The 27269-nt window shown below is 41.3% G+C and overlaps 1 protein-coding gene across 5 annotated transcripts in view; it reads right to left on the bottom strand.

Annotated features, from left to right (window-relative positions):
• Positions 1–3516: 3516 nt before the first annotated feature.
• The window catches only part of METAP1D (methionyl aminopeptidase type 1D, mitochondrial), a 44577-nt gene continuing 20824 nt past the window's right edge, over positions 3517–27269 (bottom strand). For 3 of the 5 annotated variants that reach the window (XM_015635230.2, XM_015635229.2, XM_033516015.1), the window contains 8 exons: positions 25012–25178; positions 22341–22490; positions 18841–18989; positions 18121–18163; positions 14152–14315; positions 5631–5728; positions 4898–4945; positions 4214–4636 (listed from right to left, as the gene is read on the bottom strand). In XM_015635230.2, coding sequence (XP_015490716.1) covers positions 4377–4636; positions 4898–4945; positions 5631–5728; positions 14152–14315; positions 18121–18163; positions 18841–18989; positions 22341–22490; positions 25012–25178 — 1079 coding nt within the window. In that variant the 3' untranslated portion in view covers positions 4214–4376. Of the gene's footprint in view, positions 3806–3938; positions 4018–4213; positions 4637–4897; positions 4946–5630; positions 5729–14151; positions 14316–18120; positions 18164–18840; positions 18990–22340; positions 22491–25011; positions 25179–27269 lie in introns of those variants that run through there. The other 2 variants (XM_015635231.2, XM_015635232.1) reach the window with 2 other exon arrangements.

The raw sequence follows: 27269 nt of genomic DNA on the forward strand, positions 1-27269 counted from the left end.
GGTGAGCGCGGAGAGCCGGGCTGGCAGCGCCGCGCCTGCCCGAGCGCCGGCGGCGGCCGCACGCCCGCCCCGCTCCCGGCCGGCCCCGGCACGGAGCCGCCCGGGAACCCGCTCCCATCGCGGGCCTCCCGCTTCCGCCGCCGCCGACCCATCCGGAGCTCGGCGGAAGGCACCGCAACCCCCTCCGCCCTTCTCCGCCCCTCGCCGGGAAGGCGGCGCGGAGGGGACGGCAGCCGTGCTCCGCCGGCCTCGGCGGGCTGCAGGGGTTCTTGCAGCTGCCCGCCCCGCTCCGGCAGACGGCGGCGGGACCCGCGGACAAAGCGAGAGGCCCCCGCCCGCCAGGCCGCGCGAACTCCGCGGACGCGCAGGGGCTCTCGGCCCCGGCCCGCGGGTCCCAGCGCCATCCGCACCTCCAGATCGCACCGCCCGGCTATTGCCCTTCTTGTTTTAAAGGGAAAAAAGCAATCCAACCAAACAAAATCGCCCTGAAAGGGTCCAACGGCGCATTTGAGCTTAAAATGAAAACTTCCGCGTGCGTGAGCGGTAAATGAGGTGGGACTTAGGAGATCCTCCCCAGAAAGCCCACGATGAATCCCAAATTACTTTCCTAGATAATTAGAAAGTGTTGATAATTATTTCTTTCATAATTCTGCGGTGTGACTGTAACAGGAAAACGATCTTGTGAAAGTTCACACGTGCAGATGTATTAGTTACTGATTCATTTGATTAAATGCTAGTCTCAAGTGCTCTGATCCACAGCTGAAGGCGGCCCCATTAGCATAACACTGATGTTTAATTTTCATACGCATAATTAGCCATATATTTAACACTAATAGCAACATGCAGCCTTCCAGCATTAAACAGCCTGGGATTTGATCTGGCCTGGGCTGAACTTTCCCGGTTACACCTAGGCTGTCTAGGGTGCGCAGTTATCACGGCACTACATCTATGTAATCAAGCACATTTTGGCAAAGGGAGAACACCAATAAAAGTGAACATTCAAAACAAATCGCAGCGTTGATGTCGTTAGAGGTATTAGCGCCGGCAGCGGGGCTGGGGTACCCCCAGCAGAGCCCGCATAGTGTTCAGGCTCTTTCGGGCAGAGACGGCCCTTGGAGCAGCCGGCCCCTGACTGTGCAAAGCTGGCACAAACGAGCCCCTCAACTCCTGGGCTTTTTTTTTTTCCCTTTTTTCCTTTTTTTTTTTTTTCTTTCATTAGCGACCCTGTCGACTTTAATTGACCGTTTCCTAACGATTTTTTGCCACCTTCCGCCCCCCCCCCCCTTTTTTTTTCCTTCTTAATGTTTTGGAGTTATTTTGCTTTGCTTGCAACGCTCAAACTTCATTCTCACTAACTCCCTGAGGCTTGGCGCGGAAGGGGCAGTGGCGGTGTTTCCGCACGCATGCGGTCTCCCCCGGCAGCCAGCTCTGCCCTGCTGGCCATGGAAGTGACCACCCGAGGCGGGTCAGCGAGTTTGACCAGGTAGGGAACAGGGCGCCCGGCAGCTCCGGCACCTTCGGCGGCCTCAGCCTGACAGCTGCAGAGAGGGGAGGCCGCTCCGCGTCCGCCGGGGCTACCCTCTTCTCCGATCGGCCGGACACAGGCAGTCCCGGGGCGAACCACAGTCCCTCCAACCCCGCCAAAGCTCCGCGGACCGGTCGGTGAGGCTCTGCTCGTACCCGTCCTGCGGAGCAAGGCCCCCGCCCCTCCGTGCATTGTTGGCCCCGGTCAGGGCGGCTTCGGCGGGCGCGGAGGGGCCGCGGCCACAGGACGTCCTGACCCCGCGGGAGCGATTGCCACGTCGGGACTCTCATCGCGCTGGACCGGCGAGACCCTCTGCATGACGGGCTTGTGCGAGGTGCTGGCTGTCCCCGAACGGCCGAGACATGTCTTCAGTCTCGTTCGTAATTAGGATTACAAAGGTGCGCTATCAATGCCTCCGCCCAGCCACCAGCGCTCCGCAGCGGCCGGTAGAACTCGCAGTCCCACCAGAGTTACCGGCGGGGCCTCAGAGCGCAGTGATTACCAGGAACTGCCCGCAGTCCCCCCACGACGGACTGCGGGGGGTTCCCTGCTCCCGGTTGCCCCGTTCCCACCTTATCCCACGCCGCGGTAAGAGCAGGACAGGAGGCAGAGGGACAGACGGTGGTGAAAAGCTCGGCACCTGCGGTGCTATCCAGGGGCTCCCGGCGTGGCCAAAATCCACGGGAAGAGCCTGTGGTGCACCTCTAGGACTCACCAGACATCCAGCTGCCCCCAGTGCCCCTCAGAAGGGGCAGCGCGGCTGGGCGATGGAATGTAAGGGAACTAAATACATGCCACTCCAGGCAATGCCGACTGTCCTTCGCATTGTTTAATCTCTGCGTATTTGTAAACTTGGCCTCATGGTTTGTTTTGCAGGTTTTATGGCCTTGCAAGCTCCTCAAGGGGAGGATGAAGCTGAGTGGCTGCCCCGCAGTGCTAGCCGTATTCAGGGAGGGGGGTGCCTGCTTTTTGAAAAGCTGCTGTTAGAAACTATTAGAGCTGAGAGCTCACTGTACTTTAATAAAAGCAAACAGCAGAGTAAAGCTGTAAGAAAGTAGCTTACTTCTGTCCAGGACCACTGAGGGAACCAGTGCTGAGCCACTCTGGTTGCCTGAATGTGAACTGACCAGCCCTCAGTGCTCAGCCCCATCTGCCTGCAATGAGGGGCAAGTTATTTGTACCAAACCATGCCACTGTTGCCGTGGGCCTGGAGAACTTCTGGAAATCCTTTAATTATCTCCAAGGCTACCCCACATTTCACAGGCCCAGGTCCTGCTCTGGTAGTCTCCAAATACCAATGCCAGACTTGTTTGGCCCCACAGGGCAGTCAGCAACTGGATAAATTGCAAATCAACCCCTGCACCCCTGGCAGGCTCAGGACAGGACTGCAGAAAGCATAGGACCGAGCGAGACATGCAGTTCATGAGGTCCATTGGTTCCAAACTCTGTGAGGGAGTCAGGGCTCATCTCCTGGACTGCAAACTCCTCTGCCTCCATAAAATGCTTAAACTGCACAGTGCCTCTCCCTTAACTAACATGGGCACCACAGAGCAGTGATTACTCCAAACTGGCTAATTCTTCAAGCAGGGCAATTATTGATCCCCGGAGAGGTGTGCTTTGCATCTCATTTTTAATCACTTTTTGTGCTGTGTAAAAAGAGGCAAGAAGTGGGGATTGCTGCTGGGAATGATGCTGGGAAGAGTCTGCTCCCTCTGCCTGACACTTTCGGGAAACTTTTTTCCATCCTAGTAGAAGTTACAGCCTGGGAAACAGCACTGTGTTAATCATAATGAAGACAAATTGACTCCATACCTCAGCTATAAAGGGAAAATGCTATGTTTCTCTGTCCTCTCAGCTGCTTCAAAACTGCATCATCTGATATCTACTTGTCCCACACAGGATTTGGAAGAGAGGGGAGCCACTTTCTGCCTCTAACCCCAGATAACTCAAACCCTTTGCCACTTGCAGACTGTGCTTGGCTGCTCCTAGAGTCGCAAAAAAAACTAAGGACTTTTATTAAATAAGAACCAGGTAATACACAGAAAGAACTATGCCCAGAGCCAACCCCTGAAATTGCTTTTTCTGTCCCCTGGAGTGACTTACACAACACCCATTTCCCCCAGAAATTACAGAAACCTCTGTCCCGAGTGAAACTTGGAATCCCAGAAGTACAGCAAGTCTCTCCACTCCTTGCTCCATTTTTAGGCTTCTTCCACGAGTTTAGTGAGGATTTCTGCTCCCTCTGAGGTAATCACAAGGGTATGTTCAAATTGTGCCGATCTGAAATTCACATTTAGCAGTTAGGAGGGGGAAAACACATTCACCATGCCTGGAAACTCATCTGTTTGGGTTTTTTGGGCTGTCAGTGATGAGTTCCATGTCTTAGGAAATACCAAAAAATAAAATCAAGCACCTTTTATTGTCTACAGAAATCGCAGTCCATTTATCCTCCAGAATCTTACATTTAGGGGATCCTTCCATTATTATTGGCTCTGCAGCAAGAAAAACAAAATGTATTCTAAAGTTAGTTGCACTCCTGCGTGGACTGTGAAACAAGCAAGAAAGTGGAGTATCCCAGCAGGTAGCTCCCCTTCCACACAGGTCCTATCTCCCTGGGCTGGCATTCCCTTGACACAGTAAAATGTGAACTAAAAAGGAAGACAAAATAGCAAGGTAGGAAGTTGCCCATTCCTCTTTTGTAAAAGCATGGAATTTTAATCAAGCTTTAATTAAGACTGTGTGGATAATAACCAAAGCACCAAGCACATTTATAAACAACAGATAGTTTTAAATATTTGAATTTTTTTAACATGCTTAAAATGTTCATTAAATCAGCAAAACAACAATTTTCTTATTTCTCTCTAATTGCCGCACCATTTAGCCACACAGGGAGAAAGAAGGCTTTTTCCCCAGCAGTTCTCCACGACTGGAAGTGAGCACGATCAGTCTGCAGGGCGAGGCTCCGGCTGGTTACTGCCGCTGCAGTCCCCAAACCCAACAGCAGCTCTGGCAGGCAGCGAATGACTAAGTGCCACCAGGCTGCTAGGCTTCGGGGACACGACTGCATCCTTCTCACCCTCCTCAAATCAAGTGTGCTGGCAGAGTCTCTGCCTTGCCAAAAATACGAGTCAAATATTAGCAAAATTTATAATTAACATTTCATTCTTTAAATCTTGTAATTTGAAAATTATTTCATCCAAACAGATTGAAATGCATTTCTAAAATGATATTTTAATCTGTTCCTAAGATGTCAATCTCACTGACGTCCCCCTGTCGGCACGGTTATTTCTATATCCCAATAAAAAAATGTTACAGATCTGCACTGCTCCGTGTGTGCTTCTTAACAGAAAAGCATACCAGAGAGTTACTAACCTATTGTGAATGCCATTCCCTCTTCCATTAACAAATCACTGTCATTGGCTACAAAAGAAAAAAAAAATCGCGTTTATGTATCTTTGGGGTTTTTTGGTGGTTTGTTTGTTGTTGGGGTTTTTTGGGGGGGTTTTTGGGTTTTTTTTGGGTTTTTTTTTGTTTTGTTTTTGTTTAAGAGAACGCAACCAAGCCCTTTGTTTAAACCCCTTTTTAGCTCGCAGGTACTGTGCACCCGAGCCCCGCTATGAGCCGGAGCGCCCGCCGAAAGCGATCCCACCCCGGCTGCAGCGACACCACCCCGACGGCGGCTCCGTCCAGGCCGGGAGCTTTAATGTTTTACCAGAGATTTTTCTTTGCCCCGTGACAAACTTTGCCGGCACGGGCGTGATGCGGAGGCGCGGGGCACGGCGGCTGCCGCCCGGAGCGGCCGGGGGAGGCGATCGGTAGCGCTCGACTGCCCCGACAGCTCCGTTACCGAGCGACTTGTCCTCAAAAATACCCACGCGACCCTCAGAAAACGAGGCCGGGGTGCCCTCCAGCTTCCCAGTGGTTTAATCTGCCCAAGGCAATCCCCCGCCCCGCCGGGCCGGCAGCGTGCGTGGGGGTGTGTATGTGTGTGGGGGGCTCCGCTCGCTTTACCGCCCTCCCTCTCCCCTCCCCGGAGCCCTCTCATCGCCCGGGCGGAGCAGAGCGGCGTGGGGGGACACGGGCCCAGCGGGCGGGGGCCACTCACCGTGGTGCCACACCTCGGGGTGCCCGTGAAAGTACGATCCGATGCCGTGGCCGACGAAGAAGGGGCAGACCTGGAAGCCACCTTGCCATGCCACGGAGCTGCGGGGGCAAAGAGGACCTGTCAGAGTGCGTGCCCCGACCACAACCCCCCCTAGACCCCCCCATCCCCTGCTACCGTCTTGCTACCGGCACTGGGTCATCACTTTGAGACCGTTCCGAAAGACAGTCATTGATTGAAGTGAGCACGGCTGAGCCATTGTTAGGTTTCAGAGTTAACACGCCTGCCAAGAGAGGCGGATAGCTCCCGTGCCAGCCCTGCTGTCTAGGTAAAACGGCAGTGTGTTGTTTCCCTGCTTGATGGAGGGTAACCTTTTCCACAAGCACATTGGGAACTCATTTTAAGATGGTACAGCTGAAGTTGCCAAGTTGGGCGGACAAGGCCCCAGCACAGTACCAAACCACAGTGTCTGCCGAGCTCCCTGTAAGTGCGGAGTCTGTGCTGGGCTGCACACTCAGGGGCCTGCACTGGGTTTCCTGCAGAAGAGGCTCCTGCTGCCAACAGGGAGAGTTAAGAGCCCTACTACTTTGCTTTCATAGTACTTCAAACATTTAGTATAGAAACAAATTGAAAGTCCAGCAAATACATTTATGCTAAATAAAAATGTACTTCCAATGAACCAACTGCCACAGAGGCAAAGCCAAATCATAACAATTACAGTGCTTCAGTTCTGCCTGCAAAACCTGTCCTGACTTTCATGGCCTGCCTCAGGGAAAAGCATCTCTGAGAACTGCCTGCAGGACCATGGCTGGGCACTGATCCGCACCCATGGTAGGAAAGCAAAATCCTATCCCAGTTCCCCAAAACTGGAGGACCTGGGGATACATGGGATATCCTCTGGCTGCTGGCCCACCCATGTTTGCAGGCTTCACTTTCAGGCTCTCCCTGTACTCAAGCAGTGGTGGAGGCAGTGGTGGACGGAGTGATTTGAGGCTGTTCAGCCAGGAGGCCTGCGCATAACCAAACCAGAAAAATGATGAGATTCAGGAAGATCTGGAGATCGATTAGAAGTGACAAGAAAGTCACCCTTGTCCATATATATTACCCCCATACTATTTCTAAAATCAAAGAGGAGCTAGACAGGGAGGCACTTAGCCTGAAGAGATTTTGCCTGAAACATTAAAAGCTTCACTTGCTTCTTTGAATGAAGGTAGTCACTGGAGAACTTCAGGTTTATCTGTATTTGTGTCTTAGGAAATGCTCTCTCACAGTTTCACTACAGTTGGAAAGCTGAAAAAGTTAAGCAACTCAACTAAAGGTAAAGCTGTTGCAGAAATTAAAGCCTGTTAATCCCCGCAGGGTAGCTTTTCTTCAGGTGCAAAGTGGCCTCAGCTTGCTGTACAAAGTAATCCCCTTTGCACACCAGGCTCCTCAGACTCTGCAGTGCTGGCTCCAGAGCCCATGGGTCAGTGCCCCAGAATTTAATGCTACTCAACTGAGGGACATGCTGCTCCACCACAGTAAAATGGCACTGAGAGAGTAGAGTTGGTTAATGCTGCAGTGTTCAGACCTTAGAATATGATTCAACAGGATTTGTATATTACTTTTTACCTACGCATTGCTCTGATATAAAGACTGACCACATTTCTTCATTAACTCTGGAGAAGAATGGAAATTTCAGGTTTAGCTACCCCCAAACTCCAAAGTATTGGCAAAGAGGATTACCAATAAAGCTAGAAATTTGGGCTTCATTTGTTTGCACGCTAAGTCCAGGCTTTATAAATAGTTTGTTTACATAAACTTTATACATAAATTATATTGAAAAAAATAATGAAGGATTATGCAATGAGAAGTTCTACTAGAGATGGAAAATACTTTCTCCCCTGCCTTTCTATCATGTCCCCTGTATCTGGGTCAGAGACTTGGCCTGCTGGCTATGATGGTGCTGAAGGCCAAGAAAGAAATACAGGGAATGGCAATGAGTTAGAAAGACAGATTCTTCAGAAACATACACAAAATTCAAGATCTCCACTGATCAAGCCCAGAGCAATGCAGATGATGATTTCCATATGAGTGAAGTGATTCTCTGAAGAGAGATGGGAGAAGCCATCCCTGCAACATATGATAAGGTTTTCTTTCATCTTCTTCTGCCAGTCTTTTTGCAAAATCATAAACAATCACACTAACTGTTCAGTTTTGCTGATGTCCTTACATGGCATCCCTGACCACTGACAGACCATGGTCATTTTTTGTATTACTACATGATTTTTCTTCCAGAAAAATCCATGTTCTGTAGCAAGACAGAAATAGTTTCACTCTGTGCAGCTCTGAGCACCACAGCTATATACTTTCCAGGGAGCAGGGGAAGCTCCAGCCTCAGCATTCAGCTGCTGCCAAGGAGGGTGGCAGTAGCAGCACGAGCTGCATGTTGGGCACCAAGTGCACAGGCACCAGGGTACACAGAAGGCAGTGTTACAACCGTATCCTGTCCTCCTGCAGTCAAAGAAATTATTCATATGCATCTCAATGGTGAATTCTACCACTTTCTTGTCAAACAGCTTGAAAACAACTCTGTTAGCATCAGTACTTCAGTGGTTACTGCCTGTGATCAGAGGGGACCCTGGAAAGGATCCTGGAGCTCACAGGGCTTTTGACATCTACTCTGACAGACACCATGCCCCTCCTTCTTCCTTCTTGTTTACATACAGAGTCTTGGTATTCTCTACATAAAATGTAACATAGTCAACAGACCTGAAGTGACACACAGAAAATAAATTGTAGGTTGAAACTCAGCCACTTTCAATCTGGTTTCAGTATTTGTGTGTACTTCAGAAGGTCCTATGAGGAGTTTCTCACCACAACTACTAGCTTTAAAATTCCAGTGAGCTCTTAAATCCTTGTGGAATTACGGTAAACAGTCTTCATAACAAAAAAACCCCAAATCTGCTAATCCTAGCTACAATTTGCAAAGGTAATCCTGTAAATGAACATGTTGGTTGTAACTTTGGAACAGGTCTGAGAAGAGCAAAATGAACTACTAGTCTTGCTTAGACTCTCTGGTCTCCAGGATTCCCAAACTGTGGACTCTGATTCAAAAATCAAGATGCCAGGGAGTGGAGCATTTTTGCACACATTTACCATTTGTTGCTGACAACAGCTCAACATTTTGGTCTCACTGCCCAGCCCAGAACCTGTCAGTGGTGGCCTTTCTTTGTGGCTTTCCCATAAGACAATCTTACAAGATTGCTACCCCAATTTCATCAAATGCTTCCTGCAGACAGTGTAAGCTTAGACATTGGAGGAACCCTGATTGCAAGTGGGAAAGCAGTGAAGGCAGGAGGCAGAGGCTGCTGTGGCTGAGCTGGGCTGCCTGGCATCTGCTATGGGAAAGGATGTGCCAGTCTGCCAGTTCCCCATGGATGGGGCACATCCCAGCAAATCATTTCCAGAGCAAATGCTGGGGCAGCAGAGGTACACCTCACAAGATAGCATCAAGAGAAAAAAAATTTCTTCAGAATAGTAATTGTTAAAAATACCCATTGACAACATTTATTATCACACACATTGATTTTTGTTGCATATTTGGGCAGAGGTGAACTGGGCAGGATTAAAAGCATAATTATTTAGTGACCCCAGTATTTGATTTTATGTTTTGCTGCCATCTGTTCCAAGCCAGTGGCTGCAGAGTCAAGAGTAGCTGCAATGCTGCTTTTCTTTTGCTGATGGCAAAGCCAGGCCAAGTGTCTGGCATTGGGACGGATCAGCAGTGACCCAGCTGGTAAAGGAACATCACTGAGGGCCAAGATATCCTCCTGGAGCCACTGTCAGAGTCTGTCATACAGTGGTGTCATGCTTCAGAGAGTGGAGACAGGAGAAATGGGTGTCAGCTGCCATCTGAGCATCCTCTTCCCATGTTGCCAGACAACAGCTAATTCTCTGAAAGGAGGGATAAGTGTGGAGACATGCACTGCTGTCCTGACAGCAGCCTAACAGGGAAATTGCCACAAAGGAGGAACAGGCAGGACTGACTCTCTAGAAAGCTTTCCCCGACACTCAAGCTTCCCCTCAAAGGAGCTCTTGGGTGATAAATCTCTCCTGTTAAGCTGAAAAGCAGGTTAAAAAAATTTCCTTAGGGGGCCGTCCTGTGCAGATACCCTCTAGGAGCACCTACAGGAGCATCTTCTTTTATTTTTACCAAATTTTGACACTTTTTCCTCAAGGTAGATCTGGTCTAGTATTCTTAGCACTTCCCAAAGAAAAAAAAGTGAAATAATCCCATTTTCAGCATTAATAGCTACTGCTTTTCTGGGCTCTGTGGTGGCACAAGGGAAGGAAGAATTTGACTGATTGGACAAGATGGCACAGACTGCTTTGCTGCCAAGGATGAGCATCCTGGTGAATTGATCTCAGCCAGGGATGGTCCTCCCACAGTGCCAGCTTCTCTTACCAGGGATGAAACTTTATCCAAAACAGTCCTGCAGAGCAGCATGACATGAATGGCCGAAGCTGTTAAACAAATTTGTCTTACAGTTCTTCTCAGTGAATATATACTTGAGAAACACTCAAACTGGTAACATTATAATTGTGTTCTTATATACGGATCTGATTTTTTTTTTTTTTAATTAGAAGTAATCATGTTTGTTTTAGCTATATTATTAGCAAAATGGCCACTGAATGGCATAGTTGGTTTTTGTTTTTTTTAAAGTATCGAAACCAGACTCATCCTAAGCTATATTTATTTGTGATAAAAATACCTATTTTGAATAGTGCCATAATATCTAATTTGAGAATTACAAAATTATACAGAGAAAATATTCAAGTGTTTTTTTTCTGAAATAGTAAACCTAGACTGAGGGAATGCACAAGTTCAGGGATTCCCTGTAATGACAATAAATGTTGAGGTATAATTAGTAATATTTTTGAAAATCAACAATTGTTTTTTGAAAGAAAGGTACATTTTAGTTCCAAACTGGAACACAAATTACTGTATTTTTCTTACAATAGTGCTGAACTTTTATTTGAGGTTCCCTGTTTCTGAAAGCAGACATGATGGATTGAAATAAAAGATAATTTATTGCAATGCTTACTTTCAAGTGCAGAGAGAAGCAGTGTAATTGTAATTTACAGTAGCTGTCAAGGAAAATCTATCACAGATGACATTAAAATGACTTATTTTGCCTGAGCCACTTATTGTTTAAATGTGCATAATCTGATAGAAACAGATTTTTTTTTAAAATCTGCTTTATATTGTTCTAAATTAATATCAAAACATATACTTATGTGTTAAACATTTTAAACCATTTATTAATACTTTCATCATGATTTTTTTTGTAGGAGTTGAAATTTGGTTTATTTAACAACATCACTTTTAAGTTCTTTAGCTCTCTACACTCATAACACTTTCATGCACTTAGATTCACTGTCTAAAAAGCAGATTTCAAACTAGATATATTTTTGTCTGAAAACATCAAAAATGGTAGAAGAAAATGGACCATAGGGACCAATTCTATTTACACTGGAACTGACCAATAGTTTTGATATGCCTTCCAGTAGAAAGAGGTAGCAAAACCCCAAATTTTTCTAAGCAAAGTAACTCATGAGCCCATGCAATCTTTTATTTGCACCTTGTTGCCGATGGGAGAATGAACTGCTATCAATTAAATACTCAGTGTCAGCTACTGAGCTTCCATAACAAAGACTATGTTAGAATATTGACTGCAAACTTACTCAGAGATATAATTATTCTGAAACTTAGTGTAGAAAGGAAATCTTCTCATTATATGTGCATAAAATACATTCTGCATATGACTGGAGCATCTTTACATAAAAACTGTTGAAAGAAACCTAGACCCATTTCCATTCTGATGGACCTAAATGTTTTCAGCTTGTCAGTGCTTGTTCTAAGGCATTTATAATATCTAATTCTTGTGAAACTTGAGATTTTGATGAATATAACCTGAAACACACAGCTTCACCAAGCCAAGGTGAGCTTTCAGCAGAGGGAGTGTTAAAGTAGTTCTAAACAAATCAGTACATTTAAATTGTCAACACGATAAAATCTTGAGAAATAAAGTTAATGACCTGCTATTTCTGCTATTTTATATGCAGTTTTGAACAGCTACTAGTTTCAATTAATCTGCTTTGCAAAGGGGACACTGACTATATATTTACATTTTGCAAGTAAACTGACCTCTGTAACAACACAGCAAAAATCCAATGTCACATTCAACTCTGTTCTTTTTCTTCTTCTTCTTTCTTTTTTTTTTTTTTTTTTTTTTTAACAGCTAGAATTAATGTCGTGAATCTGTAATGAAATGCATTATCCTGCATGGAGATTTATCAGATTTTCCAACTGAATGCCATGCTTTGCTAGCACTAGCTGGAGTTCACCTGCATGTTGGTGTGGCGTGTGGCTCTTTTTTGTAAAGAGTTAAGTTGAACACAAAAAAAGGGAACAAAGGTCAGCACCCAGCCGCCACTTGAATGTGAGATTTTTCTTTTTATTCCCCTTGATGTATACTAGGCTCTGTGTTATTAGTCTTAATGATGGAAAATTGTAGTGTTGATACAAATCTTTTTTTCAAAGTAGTAGGCGGGAGCTCCATTTGTTAGTAAGTTTTTTTGTGACTAAAAGCCATGGACAGTACATTTATGTAGCAGTAAAAGGCCTAGATGCTCTTTCCATAGCAGAGCTAATTATTCCTACTGTGACCTTACTGATCTACCCTGTTCCTAGTACATCTCATCTGCACGCCTGTTCCTCTGTGTAGATGGTGTCAGAGAATATGAAAAACCCTATAATGAAACCATTTTCATGATGGAGAAAGGCTACTGGAGTTGCACTTGCTACAAAGAGGCTCAATTATATGAGTAATTGTGATAATTTTCTACATTCATAGCCTTCAATGGGGAAAAAAGAATGAGAGCCACAAAAGAAAATTACTTTAACAAGAAAGTACAGAGAGTAAAAATGGAAGAAGAGACAAAAAGGGGGAAAAAATAACCAGAAAAAAAAAGTTTAAAAAATAGATCTGGAGGGAGGAATAGCAAGACAGGGAGAACAACAGAAATGCTCAAAAAGCCTATGTGCAGCTGTGTTGCACAATTAAATTGAATTTTTTTTCTGCAGTTGATGAATGTGACTACTGCAAATGTGCCTCTGTAGTTAGCTATCATTTGTTGTTCCGTGACAGGAAAAGGATAATTACCTCTCAGAGAGAATCAAAGGCTGACATGCCCTTTAGACACAGCCATGAATGCAGAGCTCGATAGAATGCTTGAATAAGAATCCAGTGTTCTGTGCCCCCTTCTACTCAAGAATAAATTTTGTTAAAATGCAAGAGCACCACCAGTAAATTTGTTGAACCCTAGGTGTTCAAAAATATGAGGTGCATCTATCGACTCATCCCATTTGCAAAAATAAAACTACATTTTGAATTCACTTCTATTATATTCATGGACAGTAAGATAGTGAGATATGCATTAAATTTCTTTTCCCAGTAGGGGTCTGATTCAACATTTCCTATGAAAGAACAGAAAGACACTATCCTTTTTCTCCAGGCTAGTTAGCCTATAATTTAAAACTGTCAAAAACACAATTTTATACAAAGTCTTCAATAAAAGCTTCTCAGATATAACCCAAAGAGGTTTTACTAAAGTTTGATTCAGACTCTGTTACAATATTTTTAAAGCTATAAATATATCTAACTGATATTTTGCCGTTCTCTTTTTTTCTTAAAGTATTTGAAGATTTACAAAGAAAAAAAAAAGGCAGCATCCTTTCAAGGTGACTAAGCCTTGCAGCTTTTAAGTAATCAGAATGAATTCAATAGCTTGTTGGGACCATTAGCAGTCCGAAGAAGTATTGCTTAATGAAATGTATATGATATATGTCTATTTCTTTCTTTTGGCAAACACTTTAAAATAATCCATAGGTACCTTCAAAAAACTAAGGCACATTTTTATTTAAAGCCATCAGCAAAAGAGTCATGACTGCATTTATGTGAAGGCTAGAAGAGATGCAAAATAGGAAAAAAATCTCTGAATGTCAGCTCTTTTTTCCCTGTGACGTTAGCAGGCACTGCTCTTTGTAAGATCAGAAGCTCTCGAGTTAAATATTTTCGTAGTTTTTAAACAAAGAGCTTATTTATGTTGACTAATTCCTTTGTAACATTCAATGAAAACAATGGTTTCTAACTGTCTTACACTGTTAGACAGATGTGGTGTACTGTCACAAATAAAAAATAAACAAAAGCCCACTACAAATTACATCTGTTAATTCAAATCTACTTTATGAATATCTTTGTCTTTTTCTACAGTTATCTTTGCTGACCCTAGTGTAATTCACTTTAAAAAAAATACCTCTTACCCAAGGAACAACATTATAGCTTGGCAGTTCACATACTGATATCAGACTGAAATGATGGTTTTGAATCATAAAACATGTCATCAGCTTTATACCAAACCACCAATAACCTTTGTCCCATTTGCCAGCCCTCCTTTTACTTGTCAATATAAGGCTTACCTGATTGTGTTTCCAATTACAGAGAAGGGAGCCCCTGGTCTGCAAGCTGCAATTGCTTCATCTCTACATTTCCTGGCAACCTCCACTAACTTTTCACCAGATTTATCCACATTGCCCACCAAAAAGGTTTCAGAAGTGTCACCATGGTAGCCATTGTAATACACCTAAACATATGCAGAAATGTAAAGACATTTTTTCATTTTGCATCCAGAAACAAATCATCATCTTAATTAAATCCATTCTTTCTAGGAACAAGCGATATATTGCAACAGATAGACAGGTAAGTCATATTTGCAAGACTGGAAAAGCAAAACATTGCAGAGGAAAAGAAAAAAAAAAAAAAAAGCTTGAAAGACTGCAAGGTGCCTAAGGGTTGCCAGTGTTGCCAATTAAAAATTCAAGAAAAGCAGAAGCTGTGCATCAGTGCCCAGCAGTGCACCAGGCAGTGACACTGCTCAGCCACAGGACATGAGGATAACTGGGCTGCTTGCGAGATGGGTGGGGGCCGTGGATGGGCTGAAGCAGGCCCTGGGGGCTGTCGGGTGCTCACCCATCCTGGCCCCCACCCCTGCAGCCAGGCTTGCAGCCTAGAGGGCAGGGACTGAGCCCCAGAGCTGGCCGTGGGCACGGGGGAACCTGCTGGTGGCTGGCAGGGAGGTGATGTCCGCAGTCAGCAGCCCCCGCTGGAGCTCTGAGGTGAGAGCCATACCCTGCTACCAACAGCCAGAGTGAACCCCACAGAAAGCAAGGACCAAATCCAGTGAGCTGTTGCAGGTTTTCTTGAATCTCATTTTTAAGCTGTAATGTGGCATTATCATTGGATTTTACTTCTGATTTCCAGAGATTAATTTTGAGAGAATAAATGTATTGCTGTGGTGCTGAAAAATTTCATGTTCTGAAAATGAAACATGCTGTTGAATTAATTACATATTGTTTTTTCTCTTTTCTTTTTGACATTTCATAGGTTTTAAACGTTAGCTCTCCTGAAATTCTCTGTTGAGCACAAGAGATCCTGGCTATGCAGGATCCTGGCTATGGAGCTCTGCAACACACCATTAAAATGGGGTTTGCAGCCCTGCACATGGCAGGCAGGCCCATAATTGTAAGACTAAGCAATATTTCCCTACAAAAATACAAATTAAAATGGTGTACAGTTTTGATCTTCTAAAACATTTTTTCTCCGTCAAACAGTGGGAAACTATCCTTCTACAACTAATTACTCACCGAGCTTGAACCACTGAACTTTTGCCACTGGCAAACTATTTGTGAAAGACAGACTCACATTCTTTTTTGTTGATTCCAAACTAAAAAAAAATCCACAATCCCAAAAAACTCCATGCTACAGACAGTTTATCCCAAGGCCAGGTTTGTCTTCAGGCTGAGATATGAAGAAAATGCAGGACACTAGGAGCAATGGGTATTTTAAGGAAAGGTGAGTGCCAGCAAGGGCCCAACTATGTTGCCACCGCTCTGGCAAAAAGCAACTGCAATCCTCTGCTCTACACCTTCCTCTGCCAGATCAGACTATCACAAAATCTTATTTTATTTTTTTTATTTAATGCCCATTGGGCAGGTTTTAAAGTAGATAGTTCATATTTAAACCAAACTAGTTTGTTTTCAGATCTAGCAAGTAAAACACACAAACCCCCAACATTAGACATCATCATCCTGGAACAGCAAACACAGATTTAAAACGTAACCCAAGAGTAAAAGAAAAAACAGAACAAACCAACAAACAACAACAAAAAACCCAACAACAAACCAAATAATAATTACTGCAGCCTATCAGCTGCAATTACATATTTCTGATGTTAATAAACTACAACCACAGCAACTGTAACATACTATTTCCTTAAAATTCAGTGAAAGAACCAAGTTGTAGGAAACATTGACCTGGTAACAATAGGCTGAAAATTGCACTATGCTGAGGATCCAGTAATGGATAACACTATTGTCTCTATATTAAAACCCATTTTCAAGTCTACATGTTTCAAGCCTATAAAATTTGTATTTCATCTATGAAATGCTACCATCTTAATTGTGCTAAAATGGACTTTTTTTGTCCAGATAATTTGTACATAGTGTTAAGTGTTTACACATAACAACTTGAGTATTATTTAATTACTTTATAGAACCTGTACACAATTATAAACAATTTGTTGTGCAATATTTACTTTGATTTTTATTCTGTGAGGCTGTGAAATGCCCCAGTTTTGCTCATTAAAAATAAGATAAGAGATCAGTTAATAATGTTGGAAAGTAGTATTTTTTCCTCAGTTGCTTTGGACTAAGCAATTATCACACACAGCACAGTTCAGTTTCAAATGATAAAAAAAATCTTACAAGGATAGTCAGAAATTGCCATCCTTGCAGGAATCTTCACATTCACAGGAATGTCAAGATTTATTTTGTTTTATGAGAGTAAATTAAAAGCAAATAAATATATGTCTGCAAAAAGGCCAGTAATATTTAGTCAGACATTTGAAAAGCAGAATGGACAAGATATGGACACTGTGTTAATAGAAAAAAAGTTTCATTTAGTTTATCATGGAAAGAATCTGTGATATGAGTCAATACTTTTTTAATCTACAGTATCATTATTATCCTGACAGGCTGAACAAAAAGTAAAATGAACCTTAAGGAGGTAAAAGAAATATCATTTAAATCCTTAGTTGTTGCAAACTGATTTAGTTTAATAAACTGAGGAAAGCAACACCAGTTCACACCAGTAAAAATGAAGGCAAAAAATGAAGTTTAAAAATGCTAGATTGCACTGTGTAAACCTGATAGTCAGAATTCTACAATTAGAAAGTATGGAGATGGGAAAGAATTTAAAAAGATCAAAAACCCAAGGCAAACCAAATCCAGTTCTGGGATCACACGTGAGTATATAATGGGAAAAAGGTTGTTGACCTTAATTTTAATAGAAAAAATATTTTAGAAAGCTTGAATCTCATGCTCAGAGGTAGGTCTGCTAAAGATTTCTTCACTCTGCCAGTATGATAGTAGTATCAAGTTACCAATAGGTTCTTTAATGATTTTAAAAGCTTGTTTTTATGAGATTCTACTCCCTTGTATGTGACATATTATTGCAAAATAATGGTGGGATTCAAAAACCATCTGTGTTCATATTAGAAATAAACAGCACTTTAGAAAAATAAAAACATGCAGAGCAAAAAAGAAAAAAGACCTCTGCAAAACGTTTTTTTGGGTTTTTTTTCATAAATGAAATGAGAATTAGGTTTCCAGTTCCTGTGCTTTCTTGCTCCTAGGAAAACCCAGCCTGTGTTTATTTAAATAGCTATAATTGATGATTCCCTGGAAATATTAAGTCCTGGTTATATCACACTATTTCTGTTTCTGCTCAAAAGGTTCAGGGCTTCTATACCAGAAATGGAACACAACACTACCTTCGGGGATTTTAATAAATGTAGGGAACACTGCTAGCAAAAGAGTTGCTGTCCAAATAGACTGACATACCCAGGCCAATGCAGCCTCTAATGACAGAGTAAGATAATGTCAGGCCCCACTCAAAATCAGCAGGAAGAGGAAGATCAATCTTGGCAGAGTGAAGGAAAAATGCTGGCTTTCTTCATGTTAGCTCATCTCATACATATCTATCTTCAGCTGCTGCCCAGTACTGTGGTGCTCTGCATTAACTACACAGTGGATCAATAACAATTACACCTTCTCAAAAACATGACACATAGCAGGATTGGGTTGACATTTCACTTAGGCCAACATTGATCTCAGTGCATCTGATTCCAGTCCTAAATTCAAGTCAGGCCTGGGTCTAGCTGGAATAAACACACAGTTAAAAACAAAAAAGGAAACCAGCTGCTTGTGCCTTGGCTCAGAAGTAAACAGCACATCCATCTGTGCATCCCCCATCTCCAATCCACTATTCTTCCTGTTGCTACTAGTGATTCTAAAGTTGATCAAAGACTATTTTTTATATGAATTACTCACCGTGACATCAATGTTGATAATATCTCCATCCTGAAGAGGTCGACTGAAACATAAACAGAAAAAAAAAATAATGGTGACAGACAGTTCCCAACAAAGGGAATATAAGAATAAACACCTAATGACACATACATAAAAAATCAAGGGGTAGATATTTTGTGATGGAGGAAGGCAGAAGCAAACAGAATAACCATTTTTAATGTTCAGCTCTGACTATTTAGAGAACAAGTGTAGCTGAATATAAAATAATGAGAAACAACTACCCGAAAAACATATCAACACCTGAAAAATCCACCATTATATTTATTCTTTTTCTCTCACTAGGGTTCATATTTTACTTTGTGAGTAGCTGAATGTATTGAGAATATAAAAAAAATCCCACATAAATTCAAATATATTTATTCCTTAGCCTATACTTATTTTGCTGGATGAACAAAAAATCAGACCATACTGGGTTTTTTTCCCCACACACACTAAAGTCAAAATGCAATATGCTATTTTTCTTTAAGTGTCTGGACAAACAGGTTAATATATTTTTTTTCCTATTTCACATATATTTCTATAATAGCTGTCAGCATCATAGAGTAACATGTTCAGCATCTACAATGTGTTTAAGAATGACATTTAGTTAAGCTGAAGTATATTCAATATTAAATACAATTTATTAATTTCAGTTTAACACTTTAATTTCCAGTTGCAAAATATACATTATTGAGGAAATACCTGTCAGGAATACCGTGACATACCACGTTGTTTACGGAAGTACAAACAGATTTTGGAAAACCTCCATAGCCCAGAGGTGATGGATAGGCATTCTGTCTGATTATTTCATGATGAACAATGGAATCTATTTCTTCAGTTGTCATGCCAACCTAAAATATCAAACATAACATCCTGTTAAAAAAGCAAAGAGAGTTTCTTATATTTATTGAATATGATTGCAGCCAAGCTTCAATGAAATATTGGACGTTTCAAATATACTGTTTTGATACAAAACACTATACTGTCTGATATACTTTATTGATGTATGGACTTTTTTTTCTGAAAAAAGAAAGATTTTAAATAAAGCATGCATTAGAAATGAGCACTCAAAGGTTCCTAGAAAACCTAAAATCCTGCTTACTTCCTTTCTGTTCTTTTTTCCATATCTACTTTCTCAAAGACACCAATTTCCCATGGCATTGTTTCAGTAGCTGCTACAGAAATACCTTGTTTCAATGCTTTCAAGTCCCTTAAAACACAACATTATTTTCCCCTTTTATTTGTAAAAGAAATTATATTAATTCTTATAATTGCCCAGTGCATTCACCACAATGTATTTAAGCATTTTAAGAAATCGTTTTCCAGGTATTCTTATTTTTTTAAAAAACACTGAAGTATTTAGATTCAAATTTTAAGGATATTTTACTTAAAGTTGCCATAGCCTGGATGATCATTATAAATCTACAGGTACTGACCAATCATTTTTAGAAACCTTCATTTTTATGTTTAATATTTTCTAGATTAATCTTTTCCTCAAGATTTTACATATTAAGAAAACCTCTTTCATAAATCATTCAGACATTTTCTGGATGTCCATGGAGTGCAAAGTGCACATGCATAAAACAACATTATTTTTGCTTTTCTTCTGGATCAACTCTGTAGCTGGAATGGTTAGAGCTGAAATTTGGTAGGGAAACCTCTCTAATTAAGGAGTACTTTTGAGGGTTCCTCTGTAAATTGATTTTGCTTTGAAAGAGTTCCGAGCCTTTGAAAATCATACTTTGTATAGAGTATCATTCTTAGCACACTGAAGGAAATATCACAGTGGCTGTGACTGTGGAGTAACATGTGAAACACAGGTAGGCTGTGGTGCAGGAGACAGTTATATATAGAAATATTGCGTGGCCATGCACAGTCAATACAGGAGAGTGCACTTGAGGATAAAACCAGGTCTGTTTACTCATCTGAATTTTGTTCAGCACAGGAACGTTGTTGGGCAGGTGAGGAGCAATGACCGTGGGTTCAAGACCAGGATTTGGAATTACTGCACATGCTCCCGCTTTGCAGCAGCCATGGCAGCCTCAGTGCTGGGATGGCAGGCACAGCCTTGGCAGGCTGTCTGGACTGGACATGGCAGATGTTGGTTCTGGATAAATACAGGCTTTTTTACTCCTGCCTTTGCTGAAACATCTTCATCTCTAGCCCACAGACAAACTGAACTGCTATGTACCCAGCTGGCTGCTGCCTACTGCTGCTCTGCTCAAGCAATTTGATGTGGTTTTTGGATACTCAGCAGACAGACCTCTGGTCTCTGCATGGCTTACACCCTGTGAAAAGTTCTGCTTTTAACAGTATGTGCTTTACTTTTAAAGATACTTTTGCTAGCTGGGCAAGTTTGGGGTGGCACCTGCTGTGCCCCTAATCACTTATTCGGAACAGGGCAATTCAATGGTATATAATAAAATATTTTCATGTCAAAGAATCTGTGGTTTTATTCCCAAATCTGTTACTCAAACCCAGGAAAGCTATCATATATAATACTGTATTATAATTTGAAATCCCACAGGCAGTAATGGCAACATCAAAACCATGTTCAAAATACATCTCTCTGTATCCATGGATTATAATGCACCTTTGTTATATTGGGGGATCTTACTGCCACTAGCTAAAGCAACAGGCAAGAGCCAGTTTGGAGGACTGTGTGCAAGGTGGGTTCAGCAAGATAACAGGAACAGGTGGAGGGATGGGACTCTTCAGGTAAAATAGGAATGTAAAGTTCAGATTATGAGAAAAGGGTAAAAGAGCTTGGTTTGTTTAGTCTGGTGCACAGCTCTATTCCTGCATGAAGGGAAAGACACCAAGGAAAGGCAGGAAACTGCTTGAATTACAGAGCAGTGTTGGCATAAGAACAGATGGGTATAAACTGACCACGTGCAGCAACAGGCTGGAAAGCAGAAGACGCTCACTGTCAATGAGGGAGAGTTTTGGAGCATCCTCACACTCAGGGGAGTCTTGAACAAACACTTGTGTAAAACAGCTCACCATCAGTCTGTGACTGACTTGGGTTGTACTCTCAGCATTGCAACTCCAAATGCCACCTATCTCCCAGTATACAGGTCCTGGTTATGTAATTATTAACTTATATAACTTTTTGCTTCAAAACATTCATTATGTATGTGTAGTATTTTGCTATTATATATGATTTGGCACATAATACGAGCTGCATCTTAAACTACACCATACTGCATACATTTGTGTTTACACACGGTAACAACCAAAGAGTATTTGTGAAATACTGCTCTCATTCAAAACCCACACTGCACCCTGAACCTTTGGAATATGAATATGCCTTTAAATGAATAAGTTTTATTGTACTGAAAAATAATTGAACATTAAAAAGTTAAACATGCACAGAGCTATGTAGGATTAAAGCTTCAGGCAATTTTGTTATTTGCCATCCCAGCTCCAGAACTAAACCTTTGTGAAAGAGTGATGATAGCTGAAAGAAAAATCCCCTTTTAAGTCAATGGCACTGACCTACAGTCCCCATCTATCTCTGCATCTCATAGCTACTCAACCCATTTCACCTTATCCAATATGCTATTACATGAAATACCAAGGCAAGGCTAAAAAAGCATTTCTTCATCTGCAAAACCTGGTAGTAGGCTCCTCCCTCTACATTTTTTCATGGGAGGTATCCTAAAAAGCATACTGTAGGAACATTTCTGGAAATCATGAGGCTTTATTATCAATGCACTCTGGAAAATTGTGTAGAATTTGGCAGTTTTTTTTTCCAGCGGCAGCTCTGTGAGACATACTGGATCCCACAGGACTCCAGTGAGGGCTGAAGGACTGACAGGAATGGAGGAGGCAGACCAAGTGTGGGCTTGTATACATGCAGAGCTGGGAAGAATAACATATGAGGTAAATGGGTCATGAAATTAAAGGAAAAAATGTAGCATGTGCCTTAGGATTTGACACAATCCAAAGTGAAGGAGATTACAAACACTGAGATATTACACCTGAGCCAGTCAGTAACTATGCACTATGTAGGTCCAAAGTACAGAAATAAATAAGCAGAACTGAATCAAAAGTTAATAAATCCTTATTTTTTCAGGATCAAACTTAAAGTTGGATACACATTACAGGAAAGTTAAAACAACAAAAAAGTAGGAAAAAACCCCAAATAAGTGAAAGCATAAGAGACACTCAAGCTGTTATGGGACTTCTGTAATTGTTACCTTTAAGCCCTTTCCAGCCAGAAGCAGGACATGACGGGCCAACTGACAAGCTTGACGAAGCCCTTGAATCTGATCTTCATTCTTAATTTCTATGTCGTCTCCCCAGTCTGGTACAATGCCTGTCGTCACATAGTCTGGCTTCTTTATGTGCTTGGAGAAAAAGGATTGAAAATGAAGATCAGAAAACTGAGCATGACAATGGGATCATTTTCTCAGATACTGCCTCCTGCTTCATGGCAGCTTGCCCTTTCTGTCGTAGTATCGACCTTCCTAAGCCATCAGGGCAAACCCTCAAGGCTGCCTCAGTATTTCTTCCACTGCCCTTTTGAACTTAACATTGCCTGTTACTACTGACTTACACAGTCTGTTAGCCTTCCAGTGCTGAAACACCAGATACTGCAGCTGACTTCCAGCACAGACAGTTTCAAGTCAGGAAACTGGGAGAAAGACTTAAAAACTCTTCATTTTCTTTTGCAAAGAGGGACATTTTTTACAAAAGGCATCTAAACACTGGAAGTGATCGGACAAACATACAGAATTAGTCTCAAAATTAAACCTAATCAAATCCCGTGTTTCTCATTCAAATAAAACTCTTATTGAGAAATCCATGAGATTGCTTTTTGACTAAGAACCTTAGGATTTCACTTACTTTAATATAGAGGTTTTTATACATTAATCTAATTCATATACTGTGTCCAAATTTGTCCACCTACAACATCACACAAAGACATCCCAATTTGCTGTGTTAAGGGAAGTGTAATAAGCCTCATTTTTCCCACACAAGAACTTCTCAGCCCTTGTTTGAGGTGAAATTTAATATCTGATTTTTTAAAATCCACAACAATTTAATGATGTTTATAAACATGAAAGCTAATAAGAATAGTAATGTCTTGCACAGAGTTGGAAATGCACTTTCTCTCAGCAGGTCCTGGACTATTTCACTGGCTGCAGAAGAATCCCTTTGCCCATGACAGCCAAGCTGATTTTCTGCCATGCTGGCCACAGGGTGAGTTTTGCACTGACTTCACAAAATACTGAGTCAAGCTGGCTGCCAGAAAACATAGTAGGCATTTTGGCTGTACACAAAACAACCATACAACAACAGGGTGTTGGAGTAACAAAGAGTGGGGCAATTGATGAACTCTACTGGGATTTTAGGAAGACTACCATTGCTGTTACAGGTATTTTATGTCTAATCTGATAAAAACTGAAAGTATATTTGGCAAACTATTGCCAATAGGATTTCAGATTCCCATTTCTTTAAAATTAATGCCATATCAACCTTAACAATATCCCATTGCAGCAGTTTGGGCCTTAGTTAAAAAAACAACAACAACAAAACAACACCATTTGTTGGATTAGCAGCTCCATACACAGTATCGCCCCTGCCTTCCTCTTGGAGGGCACTTGCCTATTAACTGAGACATGATCCTACTGACCTCTAAGAACTGTGAAGGGAAAAGCCCAAAGCAGCGTACATACAAATGTCTATGTGGACAGTTTCACACCAACATCTTAAAAAACACTGTTATTTCAGTGTGATTTCTGGCATATTCTGAATAAAAGCAATAATTTTGCCCTCAAGTTTTCAGAGTTCATAGACATGGAGTGATTTTTAGATGTCTGAGAACTCTGATGTGGGAAGATAACTTTTCATTATGACAATATATTTCTTTCTCTTTATCTAAAAGAAGCATCTAAATAGAGAAAATAAAGTTTTTTAATTCTACGATTTTTAAGCTTTTGAAAATATATAGAGCATGTAACCCTATGTTCTCCCTGCACAGAGAGCTTCCACAACCTCTAGGGTAGGAAGAGCCCTACTTCCACCATTCTTATCTGATTTCCTATCTAACAAGTTTTTAGTATATTTGGCCCACGGAAATGCCCTATATTTGGCATAAGAAATCTATATTAAAAATGAAAATCAAAATTGTAAGAAGTACTAATGCACATCCTGTGAAGCACTGTTTAGAAAGGGTACTTTGGTTTCTTTTGGCTAAAGAAAAGATACTAAACAGTTAATCTCTATGCTGTAATTAAACAGGGAAAAAAGAAGAAAAGGAAAAAAAGGAAACCAGAAGTGGAGCACATGTTAAATTTGCATTTTCATCAAAAAGTCCCTTTTGGCTCTAAAGTAAATAAAAACAAAAATATATGTTGCAAGGAAAAGGAACACTCAGGCACAAAAAAGAGAAGGTTAAAACATACAGTGGGGCTGTGGGACAGCTACCAGCAGGTATTGTACATTTTCTTTCTGACATAACCAAATAATCAGCAAAATATAAGCATTTTTATAATTAGCTTGCTGGAGATTTATACAGAAGGGGACTCAGATGATCATGAATGATTCTGACTGACTTTTGGTAAGACTGTCTACAAGTGCTCCAAACAAGAATCTGGACCCAGAATTTTCGACAGATAATTATAATACTCACATTTATTCTACTATAACTGAACAAGCCCCAGGTTTGAACTCCCTCATAACTAAATACATAAATGAGTTTAACATGGTAGACAGCTGAACATCAGCTCTCCTATTTCAAATCCAGACCAAGCAATAGGACAGTGATCCAACCCCCAGCTGCTGGACAACAAATACACTTGATCATGACTGCAGTCAAACTCTACACTGGCTGAAGAACAGATTAGGTAGCAGAAATTGCAGTACCTTAGGAACTTGGTGAGCTGGAGAAACCATGGCTGGCCAAACTATACTATAAGCAGCATTTCTTTGTCCCTGAAAGAAGAAGCATCTTTGCTGATGATTGCTTGAATGCCTGTGCAGGTAGTTACGATTGCACAAAGAAAAGATTATGTGGCAGCCAGTCACAGAACCTGTTAAGAGATAAATTAAAAGTTATGAGATAAATTAAAAGTCATTAAATTTTTTTTTCTACTCCCACATTACAAAATGGAGAATATGCAAAAAGAAGGGCATCGTGTAAAACAAACCACAGAACTCATGTAGTTGCTGAGGGTAATTCAAATCTTGTACTGTTTAAGCTCAGAAAGAACGAAATGAGAACAAAAAACCTTCCCAAGTAATACTTTGAAGCTTTATAAAATACCAAATCAGTTTTGGTTTGACGCATTAAAAAGCAGTGTGGGTAAATTTCCCCACCATTTACAGACAGGAGTGATACCCTAACTGGCCTCTGCTTGGAGCAATTTGCACAGCTGCACTGTTGAAGGCTTGGCAAAGCAGTTAATAAGGCACAATAGCAAGAAAATAGAAGACAAAAAAAAGAGAAGATTTAATGTTATTTCATACAACATTTTCAGCTGTATTTCTGCAGAATTGGTCACATATTTGAGCATAACAAAGGTAATGTTGATCTTTGTCTTGTTGCTCAAGACACAAAGAGCAATTCCTTTTGTTCAGTGGGCAACAGAAGAAACTTCAGGAGTTATTTTTAATCTTGGCCAGAAGTAATTGAAGGGATTAAAATTTGCAATTTATTTGGAGTATCTGAATCAGATTTCAATTTAATTAGCATGGAAATTTGGGGCAAAAGTTTTGTAGCTCAAACTTAGTAGTAGGGCAATGACACTTCTGCCCCCACAAAAAAGGAAAAAAGGAAAAAAAAAAAAGGAAAGAACAGAAAAGAAAGGGCAGTTGAGACCCAAAGGCTCTCAGAAACATCAAAACCAAAATAATGCACCACAAAAGACAATGCTAGCATCAAAACCAGAAAATTCAAAAGGATTTTTGACAATGCCCAATTACACTACAATTACAGAGTGTGTATTTCCACTACTCAAATGTTCTACAATATAAACATAGGTTCTTTTGTGAAACATAAGTTTAACATAATACTTGATCTGCTTCTGAAAAATGTCATTATGTATACAAATACAAGAGCAATCTTGTGGCAAGTAATCCTGACAAATAATTACTCTTCAGTAAAACGGTTTTGTTTAAACAGAAGTAACTAAACATTTTTGTATCACAGAAATTAAGAAATTAGTCTACTGCATATTTTGTAACTAAGTAAAAGTATTTATTTCCAGAATAATTTCTTTCTTATCTTGCATGCTTTTATTCTATTGTACCTTTCTTCCTTTCCTTTGTATTCATCTATCATGTTCAGATGCAGAAATTATCCTTCCACATGTGCAATCTTTCTAAGACAGCCCTTTTACAGTATTCCATGACATACAGAAGATTTGAGTTATGCACTGTTATGGAGCCCCAAGCCCAGACTGAATGAAATAGTTGCATCAGGTTTGCGTTAGAAATGTTCCCAACTGTCTCTGCACTGATCAGAATTACATTTACATTCTAGTATCTGAAAAGTTAAAATCTGGGTGTAGAAACTTCTAGTCAAGCAAATTTTTACTGGTGGTTTTTGTTGCTGTTGTTGTCGTTGTTGGGGTTTTTTTCTCATTTGTTTTGTTTGGGTTTTTTGCTTGGTTAATTTTTTTTGTTTTGGTGGTTGTTGTTGTTTGCTTGCTTTATTTGTAGATAAATAACAAAGTGGAGCTGAGGTTTACGTCCAGCTCTCAGTACAACCCAAGTACCCAATGGAAGCTACCTGCTTCAAAACAGAAGCAAGTGCCTCCAGGAAAGTGGGGCTGCCCAGTTAAGAGCAGGCTGGATTGATATGGTAGCCTATTAAGTAGAATTTAAACAGCAGACTCATAATCTACTTTCCTAGAGTCTCCTCCACAAGAAAAAAAATCATTGTCTAATTAACAAAAATCACCCAAACATACAAAAAAAAAGAGAGGGTCACCTAAACTGCAACTGTAAGCACATCTGAAGAACCCAAAGCATCCTACAAACTCCCTGTCTGGTTTGTACTCATTTCTGGAATTTGGAAGCACAGAATCTGCTGAGGCAGAAACTTTTGGGCCATCAGAAGTAGCAACCACTCTGACAGTGTAAGCCAAGTTGCCTCTTCTACAAAGTGCTGTTGAAGTACC

This window comes from Parus major, chromosome 7, assembly GCF_001522545.3.
Source record: "Parus major isolate Abel chromosome 7, Parus_major1.1, whole genome shotgun sequence".
Taxonomy (NCBI): Eukaryota; Metazoa; Chordata; class Aves; order Passeriformes; family Paridae; genus Parus; species Parus major.